The following is an 18622-nucleotide window of genomic DNA, read 5'->3' as shown; positions in this document are numbered from 1 at the left end:
TGCAACGTCTTGGGTACTGCTCATCATTATCCGCGTGGCTTGCAACGCCTGCTGGAACGTTCTCCGGGTCGGAATTAATTAGTATTCTGTATCCTCCGGAATTATGATTCCTGTTCTACGCCGACACATTTCGTGATTTCGACACCATCCTGGAGCGTGCATGAGTCCACAGTACATATCAGGAGAGTTTGAGATTGAACGTAAGAACTTACGGGCTCGCCAGTTGGCTCGAAACTGTTGTGGAGGGTGGTTGCGTAGACGATATTGGGAATCCTGGGGAAATCGAGGACAGGCTGCTGTTATTCCTACTTGTTCTTGTATTGATTCCTTGTGCGTTTCTTGATCCCTTCGTAGTTGTAGCCCTTGTCGGCTCTGTCCCGGATTGCTTGGCCCTTCTGTATTCGAGATGCGGCGAATTCCACGGGATCAGAACATTGTCAGCTGCAAGCACTGTACCGGACGAGATCAGGCCACAGTATTCGCAGAGCTTGAGGTTGGTCGTATAGGCAGGCTTGTAGTGATCGAGGAACATCAGTTCAACGTGTTTGACCTCGCCGCTGGTATACAACTTGTGCGAGGATGGATCCCTGCGTCCAATAAATGTGCGAACGAAGTAGACTTGGGGGTTCTCTCGATACGGAGAAATCGTTTACCGCGTGTGCGACACTGCGTCTCGAAATAGGATCGTGGTGTAACCGACGAAATTTAAACACCCAGTTCGAGCATCGTGGCGAGACATCGCTTCCACAGTTAAATCAATGACAGTCTTGCCTTTTGCATGGCTGGCATTCATCAGGTCTTTTGGGACTTTGCGAATCCATCGATGACGTCCAACACTTTACGTGGGTTGCCGCGGATCTCTTCGATAAGTATTTGGCTGGTTGTAGACGAAATGGAGGAGTTGAATCTCGCCTCTCCATCGTCGAACTGCACTATAGTAAGTAGTAAGCACGAATTAAACAATATCCTCTAAAGGTACATGCACAGGTAGCAGTAGTAGGAACCCAGGCTTGCCCTTCTGGAGAATGCGGGATGTCCGCTTTGCTTTGATCAAAGGCAGGGCTGCTATTTGCGATAGTCACTTTGACAGTTGACAGACAGAAACAGGTCATCAAGAATCAGTTACTATCCCAGCAAATCTCATCTATTGCCAACATGGACGCAAGGGTTCCCTGTTGCTCGTTCCTCGTGGAATGATGGGAGAAATCTTGACCAACTGGACTAAGAAAAGGTGACCACCTTGAGTATCCTTCTAGTCGTACTTTCACTAAGATACCTATTTACTCCACAGGATTGTCGCACGGATATTACCGTTCTCTGAACCGAGATTTCCGTATAGTGGATATAGATCGACGCCAACTGCGAATGCCGACTAGTATCAGCAGCCGAAGCTTGCCTTAAATTTCCAACTATAAACGCGCTGCATGAGGCCGCATGAAACAAATTTATGGAATCAGAAACTTGAGCACTGCGTCACAACACACACAACAGGCCTTTTGCGACCAGGGAAAAAGCCATGTCTAGTAGGATTGTCTTGTCTTCTACGCCAGCTGCTAATCCTCTTGGACAGGAATAATGATAAGCTCACTGGGAATTGGATTCTAACTTCTGTGAGCATCCGTGCTTTTGAATCCTGATCTTCGCGCATCTTGGCGCGCCGTTGTCCAGCCTCCACTCGGCTCGGCGGCTTTGCTGTTAGGCTGCTTAGCTCGACCATCCCAGTGGACCAAACTACTCTAGAGCTCACCTCGAAATAGCTTTGTTGATTGCCAGCCTCCTCGAAGCTGCTAGCTTTGCAGCTTGCATTGTCAGTGCAAGATCAGACGATTGTCTGCGAGCAGGACAATAATGGGGCATACCGGGCGCAACGCCTCTTCACGGCAGACATGTGAAACAAAAAGGTCCAGCGCTAGAACCACGACAGGTCTACAACAGATGAGGCCGCATAGATGGAGCTCCATCTCCTAACCGTCATGATTCCGCAACGTATTGAAGCCCGATGGCAGCAGACCGGACTACAAGCAGTGGCCAACCCAAAAGCTACACGGCTCTGGAGGAAGCGGCCTGACGTTCCGAATCCGTTGGTTGCAGCTGCAAGCGTCTGAATGGTCCACGTTGCTGCTTGCCCACCTGTCTATTTTGACTATCGCAGCTACGGCCCTGCCTCGTCACCGCTCCTCGACACAGAATCAGATATATTGTTAGCTAACCTCCGCGTGTCCATCAGGATGGAGTCTGTTTCCTCGAAAACCAAAGCCAAACCCGCTACAGAGTTGAGGTCGAGCACGCCCGCAGCCATGGCCAGACGTGCTTTTCTACGGGCCGCGCGAGCCCTGGATACGCTCCCGATAAGCGTAGCTGACTGCCATGATAATTCGGTCCCAGATCCTTTCTACCACCTGTTTCTAATAGCAATCTCAGTCGCTCTACTCCCGATCGATACCTCGATTCTCCTGGCATCTTATCTGCTGGGGTCCCTTCCGCTTCCCGGAGATGGCCCCAACCTGCGACGACATACTGTCTTGCAAGACGCTCAGTTCTATCCCAAGACGGTCCTTATCACAGGAGTGGACACACCGCATGGCCTGGCACTGGCACGGCTCTGGTACTATGCGGGCCATCGGGTGGTAGGTGCGGACGTCGGCAATCTCGCCGTACGTTCGGCCGGTAGTATGTCGAAAACCATAAGCGCATACTATCACATCCTCAAACCCCAATACGTGTCGTGTCTTCTCGACATTATCAACAGGGAGAAGGTCGATCTCTGGATCCCATGTTCAGACATGCCATCGGCCACAGAGGACGCTATGGCCAAGGAGATCGTCGAGAGTAGAACCGAGTGCAAGTGCATTCATTTCGGCACAGATCTAGCAACCGTCTTCAGTCAAAAAGAAACCTTCACGCAATGGGTCTTCGAAAAGGGGCTGCCTCTGCTCGAGAGACACCAGGTCCGTTCTCGAGATGCGGTACACAAGATCTTACATCGGTCTCCGACCAAGACGTATCTCATGCGCAAGATGAAACCCGCGGAAGCAGACAAACTTGATGCTCTCAGTCTACCGAAGAGGACCCCTAGCCAGACATATTCGGATGTAAGCGTCATAAAGGTCACCAAGGATGAACCGTGGGCCCTGTACCAGCAAGTGCGAGCGGGAGAGTACTTTGCAGACATGCTCTTGGTTCACGGTCAGATAAAGGCTTTCAAGGCACGCCCCGCACGTTCTGAGTCGGGTTTTGGAGAATCCCGCCTCGATGAAGGACTATCGATGGCTATGCACAATGTCATGCAAACCTTGGCCGCCAAAGGAGGATCCCGGATGACGGGTCATCTCTCAGTCAAGCTGCTGGTAGATGAAGAGATCACCGGCAATTCTGTCAAGCATGTTATCTATATTGGAGACTGTGAGCAGGGCACGGCTGCGGTCAAGAGCCTCCTCCAAGACCCTACCAGCAATCTAGCGCCCGCCTACCTATCAGCGCTAACCCCGCACGTAAATGGCGTCCATAAGGCCGGTCCTGTCAGGCCCGAACATGACCCGATCAAAGCCTTTATGTCGACCACCCATCAGGAATACAGCAGCGTCTCGACAACAGTGGACGGCTACATTACCAAGCTCCTGCCGACGCGCCAGGTCTCCAAGGTCGTCAGTTCCTTGGCTAGGCAGACCGAACACCTGTTCATCTGGCAGGACCCGCGCTTCTGGCGACTCGATCCGCTTCCTTGGTGGTGGGAAGCGCATGTGTGTCGGCCGCTGAAGGAGTTCAACGAGCTCTCGAACGCGACTAAAGCTGCCAAGACGTCATGACTCGCGATGGGATTGGTGATAGGTATCTGCGACCGCTGTTTCGATATTCCCTTTGTGTTTCCTATCGGTTTTCTTTCCTATGTTGCGGTGTTTGGCATGGTTTGAAGATAGCATAGCGTGGCGTTGGAATGAGCTCGATTGCAGTGTAAGCTGTGTACCGACGTATCGCGATTATGGTACGGCGCGCAGAGACACGTCTTGACGATTTCCTTTGTCATTATTCATACAAACCTAATGTGTCATATAAAAACAGTAGTCTCCTTGCTTTTTCTCCAGTAGTTACACTCATGGGTCTGAGCCTCTGAGGTCTCGAAGATGTCATGCGTGACTTTCTGCTGTTGTAGGGCTGAGCTGAAGTTGCACAGAAAATGCCCATGATTGTGGCTGAAGCACCATTTCCATAAATAGATGTAACGGTGATGCCTCGTGTTTGCGATAGCTTATTCGATAACATGGGCATATCCCGGCCGTCATTCGAAGCAAGTTAGCAGCCAATTGATTCTTCAGAGCTACCTGGCGTGGCTGGTGACTCCATCGCAACAGACCGCTGTGGTCTAGTCTGACTGTTAGTCTGATATATCCCGAGAGACGGCGTTGCGAGCGCCAAGTGTGGCTTGGACAATTCCTGGACAGGAAAAAGATGCCCGAGAGGTCCGCGCGAGCCAACTGGTCTGGACAGTGCGGAATCCACCTCTCGTAGCCCAGTGTTACAAGCTGACGTCGCCTTCGTGGACTCCTTTGCACCATCCTATCTTTTTTTTTTCCGCCAAAAGAACCGTTTGAAGGTCTCTATACTTCCCTTTTCTTTCTCTCAGTTTCATCGATACGAGGGTTTACGCAGCGGAGCATTTCCATTTTTTTCCTCTTCTGCGACACTCACAGGCTGCCTAGCTTCACCTTGCCGTGTGTAAACAATCACCCCTCATCCTCGTGCCTGAAAACGCTATCGACACATCACTGTTGACGCAAGAGACGAAAACTACGGAGATAAAGTCTAGTGAGAGGTGGAAGGCTCTCTCGCTCTACTCGGGCGACCTTGAGTGGGACCTGTGAACGGCAGGATAAAAGGCAGCCGACTTCCTTTGATATCGACCCCATCTGCACCTTGCGCAGAGATGCCACTACCACGACTGTCCGCAAATCCCACGCGGATAAAGAACTTTATCCATGGATTCCAAGGATTTGTCATATTCATCGCATGGGCTATGACCGTGGCCATTTTCACAAGGACTGGTTCTAACGATGGGAGGATAGATTGGTACTTTGCACTGGTACGTTCTTTTCGGCGGGGATGGTCGAACATGAGCTTTCTTTCTCGGTGATTTCTTTTTTTTTTGGGATCCAAGTTTTAATGAATGGGATTTCTGCCTGTTATAGTGTTGGGTTACGATCCCCGCGTTGATCTACTTGGTCGGTGTCCCGATGTTTCCTCGTGCTCGGCGGTTCGGTAATGTCTACGCCTTCGCGACGATCGACTGCCTGTTCACCATCCTATGGTTCTCCGCCTGGGTATGTACTGCTTCCTATGTCGCTGAAGGGAAGTCCAAGGGCGAATCGGACAGCAAGAATAGCAAGGACAAAACCAAGGAAAACAAGACTGGTTGCGATGCCTTTGCGTATGGCAGCCCTGGCAAATGCAAACTGGCCACGGGTACTACGATCGTTGGTGTCGTTATCTTGTAAGTTGCTCTACTTATGTTGGTTTCCTTCATCTTGCTAACATTGTCTTGTCCAGCCTCGCCTTCGTCGGGACCAGTCTACTCTCTATGCGAAATGTTTCTCACTTCCGTCGCACGGGAACTATGCCTGATACTATCTCGGATCCGACATTCGCTGCTCAGACCAAAGCGGCTTTCTCGTCGAATCCTGCCCATGACTTCGACGAGGAAGAGGACGAGTTCCGTTCTGGACGCGTCAATGATGCGGCGTCTAGTTCTCGTCTGGATGGCGACGAGGACTATGCCCTTCTGCAACAGAGTGAAATAGATGACCTCGGTTCGCATGCTGGAGCTGGAGTCAGTGGAGCATATGACCCCACCGCTCCTGCTCCCGGAGGAGTGATGCATGATTATGACACGAGCTATGGTGGTGCTTACGGACAGCATTGGGCGCCTCCTGCAACTTCAGAATACGGACACTGATGTCTCCTTCGACATGGCGAGATGTCCGTTTCCCAGACGACTATGAAGCGATGTTTTCAACTAGTATCTCCTTTTCTGGTTTCTCTCTATATCTCCTTGTTTACCTGTGATCAAACTACGGCGGTGTATGTACAACGGTCCAGTGTCATATTTGTTCTTGCATGTTCTCATATCAGCTTGTGTTTTGCGCTCGAAAAGTGGTCAATTCTGTATCTTTAAAGCAGTACGCCAGTTTCAGGCTGGGTCATGGTCCATGCTTCGTGTTTGATTATCTTGTGTGCAGTCGTATCTCATACCCATGTACCGACTGACTTAACTGAGGGATGATGTGGCTACGTTAGTGAAGTGACGCCCGATCCGAATAAGCATTTAATAGCAATTTTGCATTATTTAGCTTTCCATGACATCGTCTAAACGGACACTGTTGATTATTCCATGAGCATGCATTAACCGACATACGAGTACAGTAATTTATGTAATTTATATGATGGATCGAGCGTTGATCGACTTCACCGCCGCATGAAATCGAGTCTGTCATCTGCCGGCAAAATACATCCACACCGCCTCCGGGTTTCCAATGCTTCTGGACAACTGGTCGCAGCTCGTCAATAATTCACTGGCCCAAAACAGTCCTCTTATCTCAAGTTAAACAAACCTGTTCTCCTCTGTTCGATCCGGGACGAAAAGGCTACAAGAGCATAGAGGTCAGGGGTCCGCAACGTGAGAATATCAGTTGGTAGGTTTTAAGTTGGATCTCCTTGCTCCCATCTCCTAGCTTGAATGACCTCGGTACTGACTCCATTCTGCAATCAGAAACAAAAACGCCTAGAAGAATCACATCAAAAGAAACTCAGAACTACAATTTATCTAAAATAGCCAAAAAAAAAGGCCAAACCACAACAACAACAACCATGGCCGCCATCGACGCCCTCGACTCCTTCACCCAATACCCTCTCCAAATGGACCCATCCAGTAAAGCCATCTCCCTCGCCACAACGTCCGGCCAAACGCCATCACAAACGAAATCCCTCCAAGAAGAGCTCCAATCTCTAAATACACTCCACCGCTCTCTCATCTCTCTCGACCCTCCGAACATCCCTCCGCCCCCTCTCCCCATCAACCCGAAGCGCAGCGCCCAGATCACCAAGCTTCGCGATACCGCCAACACAGCCTACCGTAAGGGAAACTACGGCGAAGCCATCAAGCTGTACAGCCTCTCGATCGACATGGCCATGGGTCGACCGGGCTGGGAGCCTGTGTCGCTCGTCCGGGACGAGTTGTCGGGTCTGTTTGCGAATCGTGCGCAGGCGCATATGGCGGAGCAGAAGTGGCCTGAGGGATGGGTGGATGCGAAGTCAAGCGTGGAGTGTAAGCCCATTGCGAATGCGAAGGGTTGGTGGCGCGGTGGGAAATGTTTAAGTGAGATGGGGAGATGGGAAGAGGCGAAGGAGTGGGTGGAACGGGCGTTGGAGATTGAAGGGAAGAATGGAGAGAGTGGGAAAGAGTTGGTTGCGCTGATGGTTGATATTGATGATGCTTTGAAGAGGGTGGCGTGAGAGATTAAAATTCGATTGTAGGGGTTTTCTTTTTTTTTAATCGTTGGGGGAATGTGCCTTCTGCCTTTCTTTCTATGTCTGTTTGCATTATGGGATTGTTGTTCGTTACTGCTAGCATACCCGTTGTTATCTTTGATTATTATCACGACTTGCTTGAGCGTCGATTATTGAGATCGGCAAGAAGAAGGGGGTCTCGAATGATGGGGTCTCTTATGCTGTATTGTTCTCTTCCTCGCAGGGCGTTTTAGGGGCATAGAAGGAATAATATACTATATTATAATCTTTTGTCCGGCAGTATATGATCCTCTATTTGATCGCGGTGTGGAAATATCAGAGTCTCAGTGAAACAATCCAATCTTATAAAAATGGGTTATTATCAAACAGTATATACTCAGAACCCGACTATCATCGACGACATTCTACATTGTCAGACCAATATCTATATCACTTCCCCTTCCTCTTGATCAGCCACCGGTTCAACTCTCTTATCCGCCTTCTCCGGAAACCATCGCATGATAAAAGCAAGTAACAAAGCAAGGATAATCAGAATCAACCAAGGCAGGTACCCAGCGAGAATCTGCTTTCGAACACCAGTAGCAAAGAGGCTTGAGAAGAGCGCTGGCGCAACGGCTCGAATACCACTTCCTAATGCTAGAGCCACTGCGTTCAAGGTACCGAGTGTTGTGTGAGAGGGTGAGATGTCGTTCACTGCGAGTTGGATGCAAGCTTCAGAGGGTTGATTAGTATTTATGCGACGGATCAGGGGAGTCGGATTCTGCGGTAGGTGTGGCTTACTGTATATCATAGCGACGCCGCTACCGATACTGAGAGATGTGATTGCCACGACCCAAAATGCGGTGATGAATCCCCAGCGAAGGAGCATATTGCAGAGAGGGTTTATTGCAAAGAAGAAGGCGAAAGCAACGGTGCAGATACGCAAGAGATTTCCCGTTCCGAGCCTGCGGTGGAGGGGAGGGAAAATGACTAGGATCCAAAGCGACTGCGAAAAACCTGCCAGTGCCATGAAGAGCGATATCTGAGAGGGCTGGAAGCCGAAGCCTCCCAGTTTGGGACTGGTGAAGTAGAATACAGGCAGAACTGGTGAAGTGGTTAATTAATCGTACCCTATGAGTATATAGGGTTCGGTGAAACATACTGGCTGTGTATCCCAGGCCCATGAACAAGACGTGGAAATAGACATAAAGCACCATCGCCACTCCAGGCCATTTAAGGAGTTCTATGATGGACTTCTGCTCTGCTTCTGCAGTTTGAGGATCGCCTTTCAAATGAAGAGTCTATAGCGACGTGAGCGGATTGAAACGTTTCTCTTGCTGGGAATAATATACCTCTTTAATGAAGAAAATTGAAACTAAGAATGCACTGACTCCAATTACGCCAGTGACAAACGTTGGCAGCGCATATGGGTTGTCCTCGAAAAATTTGATCCCGCCAAACACCGATGGGTACTGCTTTTCTGGATGGACAAGTGCGCCTCCTTTTGAAGAGTTAGAGATTATCACTATTATAGAAGATAGTAAAGCGCACATACCTATCAGAGGCCCAAGAAAGATGCCTAAATTGTTAGCAAATGCGAAATAGCTGAATGCCCTAGCTTGGGTTTTCGGTGTGCTGTTCTCAGAGATCATTGCGCGGACAGCCCTATAGATTGTTTAATGACTTTGCACTCCTAACATGTATACGTGTTTACTTACACAATAGTCCCTGAGAAAATCCCAGCCGCACATCTAGCGAGAACCATCTGCCAAATTGTCTTGCTGAGACCGAACATCGCTGCGGAGATAGACAACCCCGCAAGGGAGAACACGAGCACTGGTTTACGACCAAAACGGTCTGCTGCTCTACCCCACGGAATCATCAAGAGCATCTGGGTAAAAGAAAACAGAGATTCCTAGCTCTTATCAGCGAATGCATCTACTGTCAAAGAACTGCTGTAGTTATCACTTACTATCAACCCGCTGTAAAAGCCAACATCAGCCTCCTTGACGGTTCCAGTCTCCATTATCATCTGATTGACGAATGGAAATATCGAGAAGAAAGTAAACGGTTCTAGAAGGCGAACATAGCAGAGAAGTACGATTTGGCCGACTGGCAATGGCTTGTCATCGTCATCTGCATTGGATGCGCTTGAAGCAGATTCCGTGTCATTGGTGGCTGAAGCCTCTCCTGATGATGAAAGAAGAGGCGTGGTTTCATCTGCGGTTCTACCATGTTTCTCACTGGCAGAAGTTGAGGAAGTCATATTATGATAGCAAAGAGGGCCGAAGGCAGCTCTCTACTGATCTGGGTAATAGATAGAAAGGCGGATAAGATCGGTCGAGTCGACTAGAACCCGCCCAAAATAGCCATACGAAGCAAATGTATCAATAACTCGTCCAATGCAACTTAAGGGACCATTCGTTGGTGGGGTGGTATGAAACTGATTGCTTGTTATGGGAGAGGGATTATTTCGAAGGCTACAGTACAAACTTCGTGAGGACGCGACAGCGCTGGAATTGACTTCCGTCGTACAGTACATCACGTGCTCATGAGGGGTCTATCTTTGTGCTGCTGAAATTGCAGAAAACAATGAAGTACACGACATCGGTAATCTCTGAAAAACATTAGTATGTATTATATTACGAGTTGCTATGTCCTTGACCCGGATTATATGTTATGGAATGTTCCCCCCCGGAAGATAAATATCCTCCTTGAACCCTCGGAGAACTCCCGGAGATCAGCTTATCCTCGCGCTCATGTGTCTATCTAGATAAGCCCCATGAACTGCTAATGCGGCGTTAGGACTCTGAATGAAGATGGTGCATAGTGCCAATGTTACACGGAAAGATAGGTCGATCACCTGTCACACTTCGCTTACCTACTTAGATCCTCGTGTCTGATGCAAGGATCTCATTACCGGCCGAATAGGCATGATAAATGTCAATCATTCATGGTATTTATTGATTCTCTGCCTCCTATAGAGTATTGAGATGATTATAAATTTCAAGAATCTTAGGTTAACCCGGTGGCAGATTTCATTAAGTAGTTCGACTCGTACACATTACCGCTCATGCATGAACTTGTGTGCCTAGAAGCTCCTGCTGCCTAAAATAGTGCCTAAAAAGCAGCTTCTATCTGATTTCTGTCAATATTTAAACTAATCCAGGTCCAGAAAACACAGTCATTGTTGGAAGCGATTGAGGCAGTAACCTAACCTTATCTTAGTGATAGCCATCATCTACGTCTAAATAATGACAGACCAAGATGAACGGTTCAGACAGGAGGTTCTAGAGGCATTCAATGCAGGGCTCCGCAATATCTACAGCGAAGTAGACAAGGTGGATGTATTAGTTTCCATCAACAGTTTCAGCTTTCACTTTACCAATGATATCTCCCCCAGACCTTCGCCAGAGTCCGAAGAGATCCAACAACAATTGTGTGTACTGTGGAGTATGTTTCTGGAAACAGCAAAGATACTTGAAGAGGGACACCCTTTTCAAGAAAAGCTTCTTTCATTACTTCTGTGGACGAAGGAGTTTGACTCGCTTCATAGAAGCATCCATTGTACAGAGACTGTCGCCTGCGCCTGGGACTTATACCGTTTTGGCGAGAGCTTGCAAGCTACATGGGAAGAGGTCATCAATACTGGCACTACCTCGCAGCAGTGCAACCTTGCTTCCTTTTCAGCTAAGGTCCTGTCAGCGGGCATCTGTCGAGATGAAATTTCTCTAACAGCACTCCGGTATCTGCGCGAAGCTCTCGAGACAGATGAAGAGGCGAAGACAATCGCACTGCTTCCTGCAGCTGCGGTTTGGATCGATGATTCTCGCCACATGCTTCTCGCCTTCTCAGTTCAAAACAGATTCTATGGGGAGCAGTTCAAAGTTCACCTGGCAACTCCCGGGGAGCTAGCACGGAGAGCGAATATCTCCCAGCGAGGCTTTAGCCTGAAAAGATGGCTTTTCTGGAGAGAGCGCCTAAAAAAAACTCAGTCATAGCAGAGACTTGACGGCAGCAAAGGCGGCCAAGAGGGCGTTCATTAGTATGGTCAGCTGTGGTCGTGAATTGGATTATGATGTACCATGTGAGGCGAGATTTGCAGAGAAGCTCCAGGCAGCCATGGCAGAAGCACTCTCAAAGAGCGGCAAAGAGTCCGTTTGTGATGATGATATTATTGCTATCAATACGGATTTGGCGGATTAACGTGGAGTGATAGTGAGTTGGGGTTATTGCAGGTATGCATCACAATATGGTAGTTTAGTTTAATCTCAATCATTCTCCTTGTCTGTTAGAAAAGCCACAACAGTATATCATTCCAGAATTGCCCGTAAACAAAAGATTAATCATCTGGTCCAGTTAATGGCTCATTAGACATAGGGATGATTCGTGCACTTAGATTCGGCTGTTGTGCAAAGTGTTTATCAAACGGCCACATCGGGCGGCGAATTCGACAATGCCCCAGTCGTACCAGATCTTGATCTACTCCACCTGGAGTCAGCCCAAGCATCCAGTCCGCTGCCATATCATACAGCTCTGGTTCGAGGTAGCCTATCTTCACAATCACTATATCGGCCGATCTGGGTTGGAGGTTGAGGTCTGTGAAATCATGCTCGTAATGATACGGTTTACGGAGCTTGGTCAGGATTGCAAATATACTGCCCACTTGAATCACCACCTCTGTCACTGCATCTCTATCACCGTGCTTGATATAATGCACTCGACCAGTAAGGGTGACCGGTCCCGAGTGGATATTGTCCACCTCTGCACCTGCAGTTACAGTGACGATGGCGTCGATTCCTGCCTCCACAGCAGTCTGAACAGCTCTCGGTCCTGGGACGCTCGCATATATGACAGTGGGTCCTGAAGGGTTCTTGAATTCTGGTCGTTCAAGCAGTCTGATAAGCCCCCAGGTCATGTCCCCTGAACCTCCGGCCGTCGGGTTGTCCCCCGAATCTGATATGAAAAAGGGTCTGGCAGATGAGGCCATGGCTTTGTCTAGACATTCTGTGAATGACCCGGCAGGCCCAACAAATCTGAAATCTGTGTGCGAATCCCAGAATAGATGGGCTAGCTCTTGAGCACCGGTTACCACCGTGTCTTTGTCCCATCCTGTTACAACGACAGATGCACGGTTTCGTGGCTCATCTGCCCAGGGGTAACCAACCCATATTGCAGCATCAATGATTCCCTCTCTGTCCTCAACGCTAGGGATAGTACCATATATATGTTTTGCAGGCTCGACTCGTGTAGAAGTCTGCTCTCCTGGCAGTAGAATTGGGATGGGAACCCACGCTTTAATCGGTCGGGAAGGTCCTCCTTCCCATACTTGTTGCAATAGCTCAACCAAATTACTACAAGCGCGCCTTTTGGTCTCTCTCGCATCCTCATGAGGTGCCATTCGATAGCATGTAATCAGATCAGTCTGATGAGCCAACTCTCGAGAAACATTGCCATGCAGGTCCATTGATGCGGAAACGATCACGTCGCCCCCGATAACAGCCCGGATGCGACGAAGAAGCTCAGCCTCGGCATCGTCGAGTCCCTCGACGCACATGGCACCGTGGATATCGAACCACAAACCATGTAATACTGGAACTGAGGTCAGAATATTCTTAAGGCGAGCAATAATCTCCTCTGCGAGTTCCTCAAAAGCAGCCCTCGTCACGATTCCGCCGGGTAGCGCGTGGCCGATGAGGGCACCATGCCAATCAGCGGCTTCAGCGAGGACTGTTCCAGGCTGGATGAATGCATATTTGTCAATTATCTCCTTCCCGCGCTTTGGATTAAATGCCGGAGCAAGCGTGCGTGACGGTGTGAAAGTTGAGGTTTCGCATGCCAACCCCGCAATCGCGATAACAGGACGCGGAGGTTTGGTCAACCCCACTCGTAGATTCATGTTGCTACTGATTGTCGATTATCGGATACTGTTGATGAATTAGTGATCCGTCAGCTGTATATAAGGCATCGGAATAACGATTCCCGTACACAGAGTATTCGTACGACAGCTTTTACTATGTGCTCATACCGAAAATACTTCGTAGTTATGATAGGGACTAGCGATGGGATTCCTAATCAGAAGAAAAGCATTTCTAATGCTTACAGCACCCTCTTCAGGGTGCGAGGTAATGAAGACATTGGGTGTTAATTCTCATCGAGGATTAGATTAGACAAGGAGTGTGTACAGCTCTGCAATCCATACGAATAGCAAGAATTCTTCACGAGCAGGGAGATGGTCAGGAAGGAGGATTGAAGCGCTAATAATAAGTACTATCTAGAGGGAAACACAAGAGGAAGAACAGCAACAAAGAGCGCTAAACCGAAACTGATGTCATCATCATCCGATATGGTGTAGTGGCTAACATCGCTGTCTCTCACACAGCAGCCGGGGGTTCGATTCCCCCTATCGGAGTTGCAACAATCCGACCAAATAAGTCGGGTATCATTTTTTTCTCCCTGTGCTTCTCAGCCAAAATCTTTCCTTTCACTGGAGAAGATCCATATTTTTTGGGGGGCGTAGAAAATAAGTTATCGGAAAAGTTGCAGAAGACTTTGTGGAGAACCAAAATGCACGTCGCCTCCTCATCCATGTAGATTCACACCACTGCAGGCTGTAAACCTTAGTAGCGTCAGGTGGGTTGACATACAAATAGCACGAGTCTACCATGTAGAAGTCCGGCTTGTGTGGAGAGTTAATCAGTCGGTACATCGCGTGACTATTCCGTGTTGGGGCCTATGGGGTAGTAGTAGGTGGTCAATATACGGCAACGAGCAGTGAAGACATCGTCTTTAGCAAGGGTGCAACAACTTCTCCTAGCACTGTCGTTTCCTTAACCATCACATGTTGATCACCATTCTCGAAGTCCCCTCTACTGAGCAGAGGCTTATTCTCTATTGTAATCCACAGAGATGACGTGCTTTGAATCAAGTTTATGCATTCTGATAAAGGAATTTCCCAGAGACGCCTTAAGAAGAATATATATATACATCAAGAACTAATCCTAAAACGTGATCATGCCAACCGTAATAATCAATCTGCCGAACAAAAGAAAGTGAGGCCCTTACAGAGGACCAACATGCAATGTATGCGACTCTTGCGCGATTGAGATCATATCATCATACAATTTCAAAGGAATGTCATGGTCTGAACTTAGACCAGCACACTGGTTCCGTCACCCTTCTTGCAGGAGCAGTCGCCTTGGCCCGAGGCGATCTGGGTAGGAGTGCGGCTATAGCTGGGAGGCACGTCCAGGACTGGGTTGCGGTCGAAGAAGTTCCTAGGCCGGAGCAGTAGCGTCATCGGCTCTGCAGGCATGATGGGGTAATCTTCTGGCGTCGGGAAATGGGTGATGCCGAAAGTGTGCCATAGGACAATATCGGTGTTCTCAATGGAGCAATCCTCGCCGGCCTGCTCAATCCACATTGGGATACCTTGAGAAGGTTCACCGGAGGTCTGGGGCACATGGCGACCAGCAGGGTGGATCTGGTCATCGGAGTCTGCGCATTATCGTCAGCAAAACTGAAGCTCCGAAACAAAACATTCTACAGGAAAACTTACACTTCGTAACATGGACGGCGTGTCTAGCGAATCCAGCTCGCTTCCAAGCCAAGCCACCTTCCTTGGGGAGGAGCGGGGGGACCTCACGGCTCACCAACTTGTAGGTGACTGGCTTCTTGCTGTAGGGATTCAGTTTGTTCGTGTTGGCCATCTCCCAGGTTCTGCTGGTGCTGCCATCATAATCGGACATTGCCTCACGAGGGGTCGTGAATTTGGTCTTCTTGGCATAGAAGGCGTTGCCATACTTGTTCTCGGCGCTGCCAACTTCGCCCTCGGCCCGGACAGCGTCCACCTGGAAAACGGTATTGTTGGGGCCGTCGATGTTAGGGTCTATCCGCATGCAGAACAGGTGCTGGTGGTTGTGCGCATTGACACCAGGGTAGACTTCGGTTCCCCAGCCCTTAGTATCCTCGCCGGGGTTCATGGCATAAGTGTTGAGAATGCCGGTAAGCTTGATGTCCAGCTGAACTGTGCCGTCCTGGTGGAAGATCCAGTAGACGCAGTATTCGTAGTTGGCGGCGGTGAAGATTTGAGAGATTATAAGCTTCCGTCCTCGGGTGACAATAATTGACTCGTCGCGGAAATCAGTGTGCTTGAAGAGGATACCAGCATCCTCCTCGTGGATACAAATGGCATTCTTCAAGATGGTGCTAGCGCCAGCTCGGTTGACAAAGGCAGCATCCATGTAGTGGATGGCGCCCTTGCAGTCACATCCCAGCGATAGACTGTTGGTCATGTAGCCACCGCCGTACTCACCCAGATCGAAGGCATGCTTGCGCTGGTGAGGATGCTCAGGATTACCGTACGGGACCACCATTTCTGCCAGAGAGAGACGGTAGAAGATGGGACGGATGTTTCCCTTGTCATTGAAGGTGATGTTGTTCAGAACGATACCCTCGCGGTAGTTGAAGCCAACGTGGATGCTCCACTTCTGCCACTCAATAATACGGCCATTGATCGTAAACGAGACGCCCTCTGGCTGGGTAATATTGATGGGTTTGATGTCGGTGCGGTATCCACCCTCCTTTTCAATGGCGGCCGGGTGATAGTTGTTTGGAGCAGCCTTGCTGAGTGGCCGTCTCACCGGTGGAACATCGATGTGAATGATCTTCTTGGTCTCTGAATTGTAGATTGGGCAGAAGTCCAGCGGGTAGGTATACTGGGAGTCATCGAGGTGAGGCCGGTAATACATCAGTGCTTGCTGCAGACGGACGCCGCTGCCCCAGCGCTCGTCGTATCCGATGGTCCAAGCTGGTTCAGCATTAGCGTCTCACTTTACCCTTGGTTCCACTTGTTTTACTTACGGTCACAGTACACCTTGTCCATGTCCTCCTTGGGGATACCAATGATGGCACACTGCTCGATGACGGCAGGATCCTGGCGGACGATGTGTTCAACCTCCTGCAGGTCCTCCATCGTGATGAGAGGCTGGACATTGGGAGTGTGCTTCCATTGCAGGATTTTCTTGTTCTCAAGGTCTACAACACCATCGTAGATCTTGCCGCCAGGAGCAATGGCCACGATGTCGGCCGCACGCAGAGGGCGTGGTGCCTTCTCGGGGTCTGCCAACCAAGCTAGCATCTCTGCCTTTCGCGGCTCGTACAGAGTCACAGCATTGAAGTTGACAGAGCCATGTTCCGCACGAATGATGGCAACTGCAGTATCGATCTCGGACGTGGAAAGGGGATCGAGAGGGTACGGGGGAGGAGAGGAGGCGTTGACCTGGAGGGTCAACTGCTGGAGGCGGTCGAGGACCATTGTGACAGCGAAATGTGGATGTTGGGAATAAAAGTCGTCTCAGATATCGATTGAAATGATAGATGATAGAAGCGAACGTGTGTCTTTGGTTTGGAAAAGCTGTGGAAGTGTGTATTGGAGATGGACTTGCAGCTCCCGGGACAGTGTTATATAGCTGTCCAAGTCGAAGCGTCCGGTGCACAAGAGGGAAAGAAGTGACGACGGATACGCAATGATGAAGGAACCGCCAGAGAGGCCGCGACTGTGGTATTTATCTCCATTATTATTGTCAACGAGGGAAGAGCATCTCGGCCATTTTGATCCTCTCAACAGCTGCGATTTGCGGAGGGTCTTTTCGTATAGCGATAACGATAAGCACGACCGGGTGCGTTCGCCTATCCTGGGATAGCGCAACTCCCGCCCCGCGATCTCTCTTTCTCCCCATCCCGTTCGCTTTTCACTTCGGAATGCGGCAGGTGAATCCTTTTGCCCTCCAGCGTCGAGCTTCCCATTCTGAAGAAAAACCATGACCGATCTGTGCGGGATACTGCGAAGTCGCAATCTCCTGCCCGAAAAACCAAGCGCTTGTTAAGCAATTAAGCTCGTGTGCTTCAGTTACCCTGGCCGGAACGTGGCTAGGTTAGGGCTCCTCGCCACTGCGTCCGTGTGCACAGTAGATAGTAACTACTCGCGTGGACCCTTTCAACGTATCCATCAGTGTAGCTCATCGTAGCTAATCCAATTAGGTAGTTTTTTGATAAGTAGGTAATCATGCCTATCGACCGCCGCGGACGGAGCTGGCCCGATGTTTTCGCCAATATTATTATGAATTATGACTTCGTGATATGCGCTCTCAATATCGGTCCGGCCTGGCCCTCGAATATCTCAGAAGCAATTGACCGATCATTGAGATAAGACATCCTCATCCGGTCTAGGGCTCTCAAAGGCGTCGCAACTTTTCAGATGCAATGAACCACTTCAACATTAAGGCCTTGCCACTGGAATTCCTGATTGCTACTGCTTCGCGCGAGATCAGCTTTTCCACGCCTTCATTGAGAAGCCCTCAGCAATCGCTCTTGCAAGATAGCGTGTTGAACCCACCACTGGTCCATTTCCTGCAGCTTCTCATGTTGGAGTAGATTTCCAAGGTCGTCAACAGTCGCAGTGTGCGATCCTGGAATAGAACTTACCGAGAACAACAAAATGAGGGAAATCCGTGATCACGCGATATACATAGCAGTGCAAAGCAGCTAACTGCGATTGAGATTTGCCTTCAGGTTCTTAGACACAGAAACCATCAATCGACCTCGAATAGCACTGACTGATCCCAGCAACACATCGAGCGAAACGAAGTCGAAGACGCGAAAATCCGCTCGCCGACCCCCGATCGCAGAGTTCGTATACGGCTGCACCTCTGAAGTCAAGGATTTCACAATGGCGCCGTGCTATGCAGCAGATAAATGGCGAATAAGAGAATCATCAGTGTCCAGTTATTCCTGCATGTCGAGTTTCAGGCAAATACACCGTTTGGATCGCGACAGCCAACAGACGTGGATCCTCTTGAGAGGTGAATACCACCGAAGGTCACATCCATTTAGCGTACTCAGACGACCCGTAGATGCAATATATGGGACTTGGGATGGGAAGAGGACAATCACATCGCCTATATTGGGAGAAGTCACTTCTGCAAGGACAGACGGATATCAATCCCGGACGACAAGTAAATACGTTCGTTCTATCACCTGTTGTATCTCATCTTTTGAGATCGCCGCCTACTTAATGCACGCAGTTCAGACTTGACCCACTTCCTTATTTCATCTGTTGAGGTTG

General features: G+C 49.4%; 7 protein-coding genes and 1 non-coding gene across 8 annotated transcripts; 5 read left to right on the top strand and 3 right to left on the bottom strand.

Annotated features, from left to right (window-relative positions):
• Positions 1-823: 823 nt before the first annotated feature.
• Positions 824-3806, top strand: C8Q69DRAFT_484852 (hypothetical protein; the record flags this gene model as incomplete). The annotated part of the gene is made up of 3 exons (XM_028631793.1): positions 824-869; positions 2386-3491; positions 3642-3806. 3 exons carry the CDS (start codon positions 824-826, stop codon positions 3804-3806), a joined length of 1317 nt encoding a protein of 438 aa, XP_028489966.1.
• A 931-nt stretch (positions 3807-4737) lies between these two features.
• Positions 4738-6116, top strand: C8Q69DRAFT_55046 (hypothetical protein). Its single transcript, XM_028633777.1, has 3 exons — positions 4738-5077; positions 5184-5485; positions 5542-6116. The coding sequence occupies exons 1-3, from the start codon at positions 4922-4924 to the stop codon at positions 5945-5947; spliced, it is 864 nt and encodes a 287-aa protein (XP_028489965.1). The 5' UTR covers positions 4738-4921; the 3' UTR covers positions 5948-6116.
• Positions 6117-6416: 300 nt separating this feature from the next.
• Positions 6417-7851, top strand: C8Q69DRAFT_454491 (hypothetical protein). The gene is made up of 2 exons (XM_028629705.1): positions 6417-6683; positions 6761-7851. Exon 2 carries the CDS (start codon positions 6859-6861, stop codon positions 7501-7503), a length of 645 nt encoding a protein of 214 aa, XP_028489964.1. The 5' UTR covers positions 6417-6683; positions 6761-6858; the 3' UTR covers positions 7504-7851.
• On the bottom strand, positions 7852-9973 carry C8Q69DRAFT_454487 (MFS transporter). The gene is made up of 7 exons (XM_028629704.1): positions 9470-9973; positions 9216-9412; positions 9053-9162; positions 8850-8998; positions 8660-8798; positions 8299-8601; positions 7852-8229 (listed from the first exon to the last, which is right to left on the bottom strand). Exons 1-7 carry the CDS (start codon positions 9761-9763, stop codon positions 7943-7945), a joined length of 1479 nt encoding a protein of 492 aa, XP_028489963.1. The 5' UTR covers positions 9764-9973; the 3' UTR covers positions 7852-7942.
• Positions 9974-10751: 778 nt separating this feature from the next.
• Positions 10752-11498, top strand: C8Q69DRAFT_503822 (hypothetical protein; the record flags this gene model as incomplete). The annotated part of the gene is made up of 1 exon (XM_028632518.1): positions 10752-11498. One exon carries the CDS (start codon positions 10752-10754, stop codon positions 11496-11498), a length of 747 nt encoding a protein of 248 aa, XP_028489962.1.
• A 170-nt stretch (positions 11499-11668) lies between these two features.
• On the bottom strand, positions 11669-13776 carry C8Q69DRAFT_54955 (hypothetical protein). Its single transcript, XM_028633775.1, has 2 exons — positions 13486-13776; positions 11669-13424 (listed from the first exon to the last, which is right to left on the bottom strand). The coding sequence occupies exon 2, from the start codon at positions 13394-13396 to the stop codon at positions 11840-11842; it is 1557 nt and encodes a 518-aa protein (XP_028489961.1). The 5' UTR covers positions 13397-13424; positions 13486-13776; the 3' UTR covers positions 11669-11839.
• A 61-nt stretch (positions 13777-13837) lies between these two features.
• Positions 13838-13909, top strand: C8Q69DRAFT_t12. The gene has a single exon. It is a non-coding gene; the product is annotated as a tRNA-Glu (tRNA).
• A 409-nt stretch (positions 13910-14318) lies between these two features.
• Positions 14319-17188, bottom strand: C8Q69DRAFT_427571 (copper amine oxidase). The gene is made up of 3 exons (XM_028628445.1): positions 16360-17188; positions 15056-16306; positions 14319-14994 (listed from the first exon to the last, which is right to left on the bottom strand). The coding sequence occupies exons 1-3, from the start codon at positions 16811-16813 to the stop codon at positions 14648-14650; spliced, it is 2052 nt and encodes a 683-aa protein (XP_028489960.1). The 5' UTR covers positions 16814-17188; the 3' UTR covers positions 14319-14647.
• Between the last annotated feature and the right edge of the window lie 1434 nt (positions 17189-18622).

Source organism: Paecilomyces variotii (genome assembly GCF_004022145.1).
Source record: "Paecilomyces variotii strain CBS 101075 chromosome Unknown C8Q69scaffold_1, whole genome shotgun sequence".
Lineage (NCBI taxonomy): Eukaryota > Fungi > Ascomycota > Eurotiomycetes > Eurotiales > Thermoascaceae > Paecilomyces > Paecilomyces variotii.
Note: the sequence above shows the minus strand (reverse complement) of the source record. Positions and strands in the feature narration are given on the sequence as shown.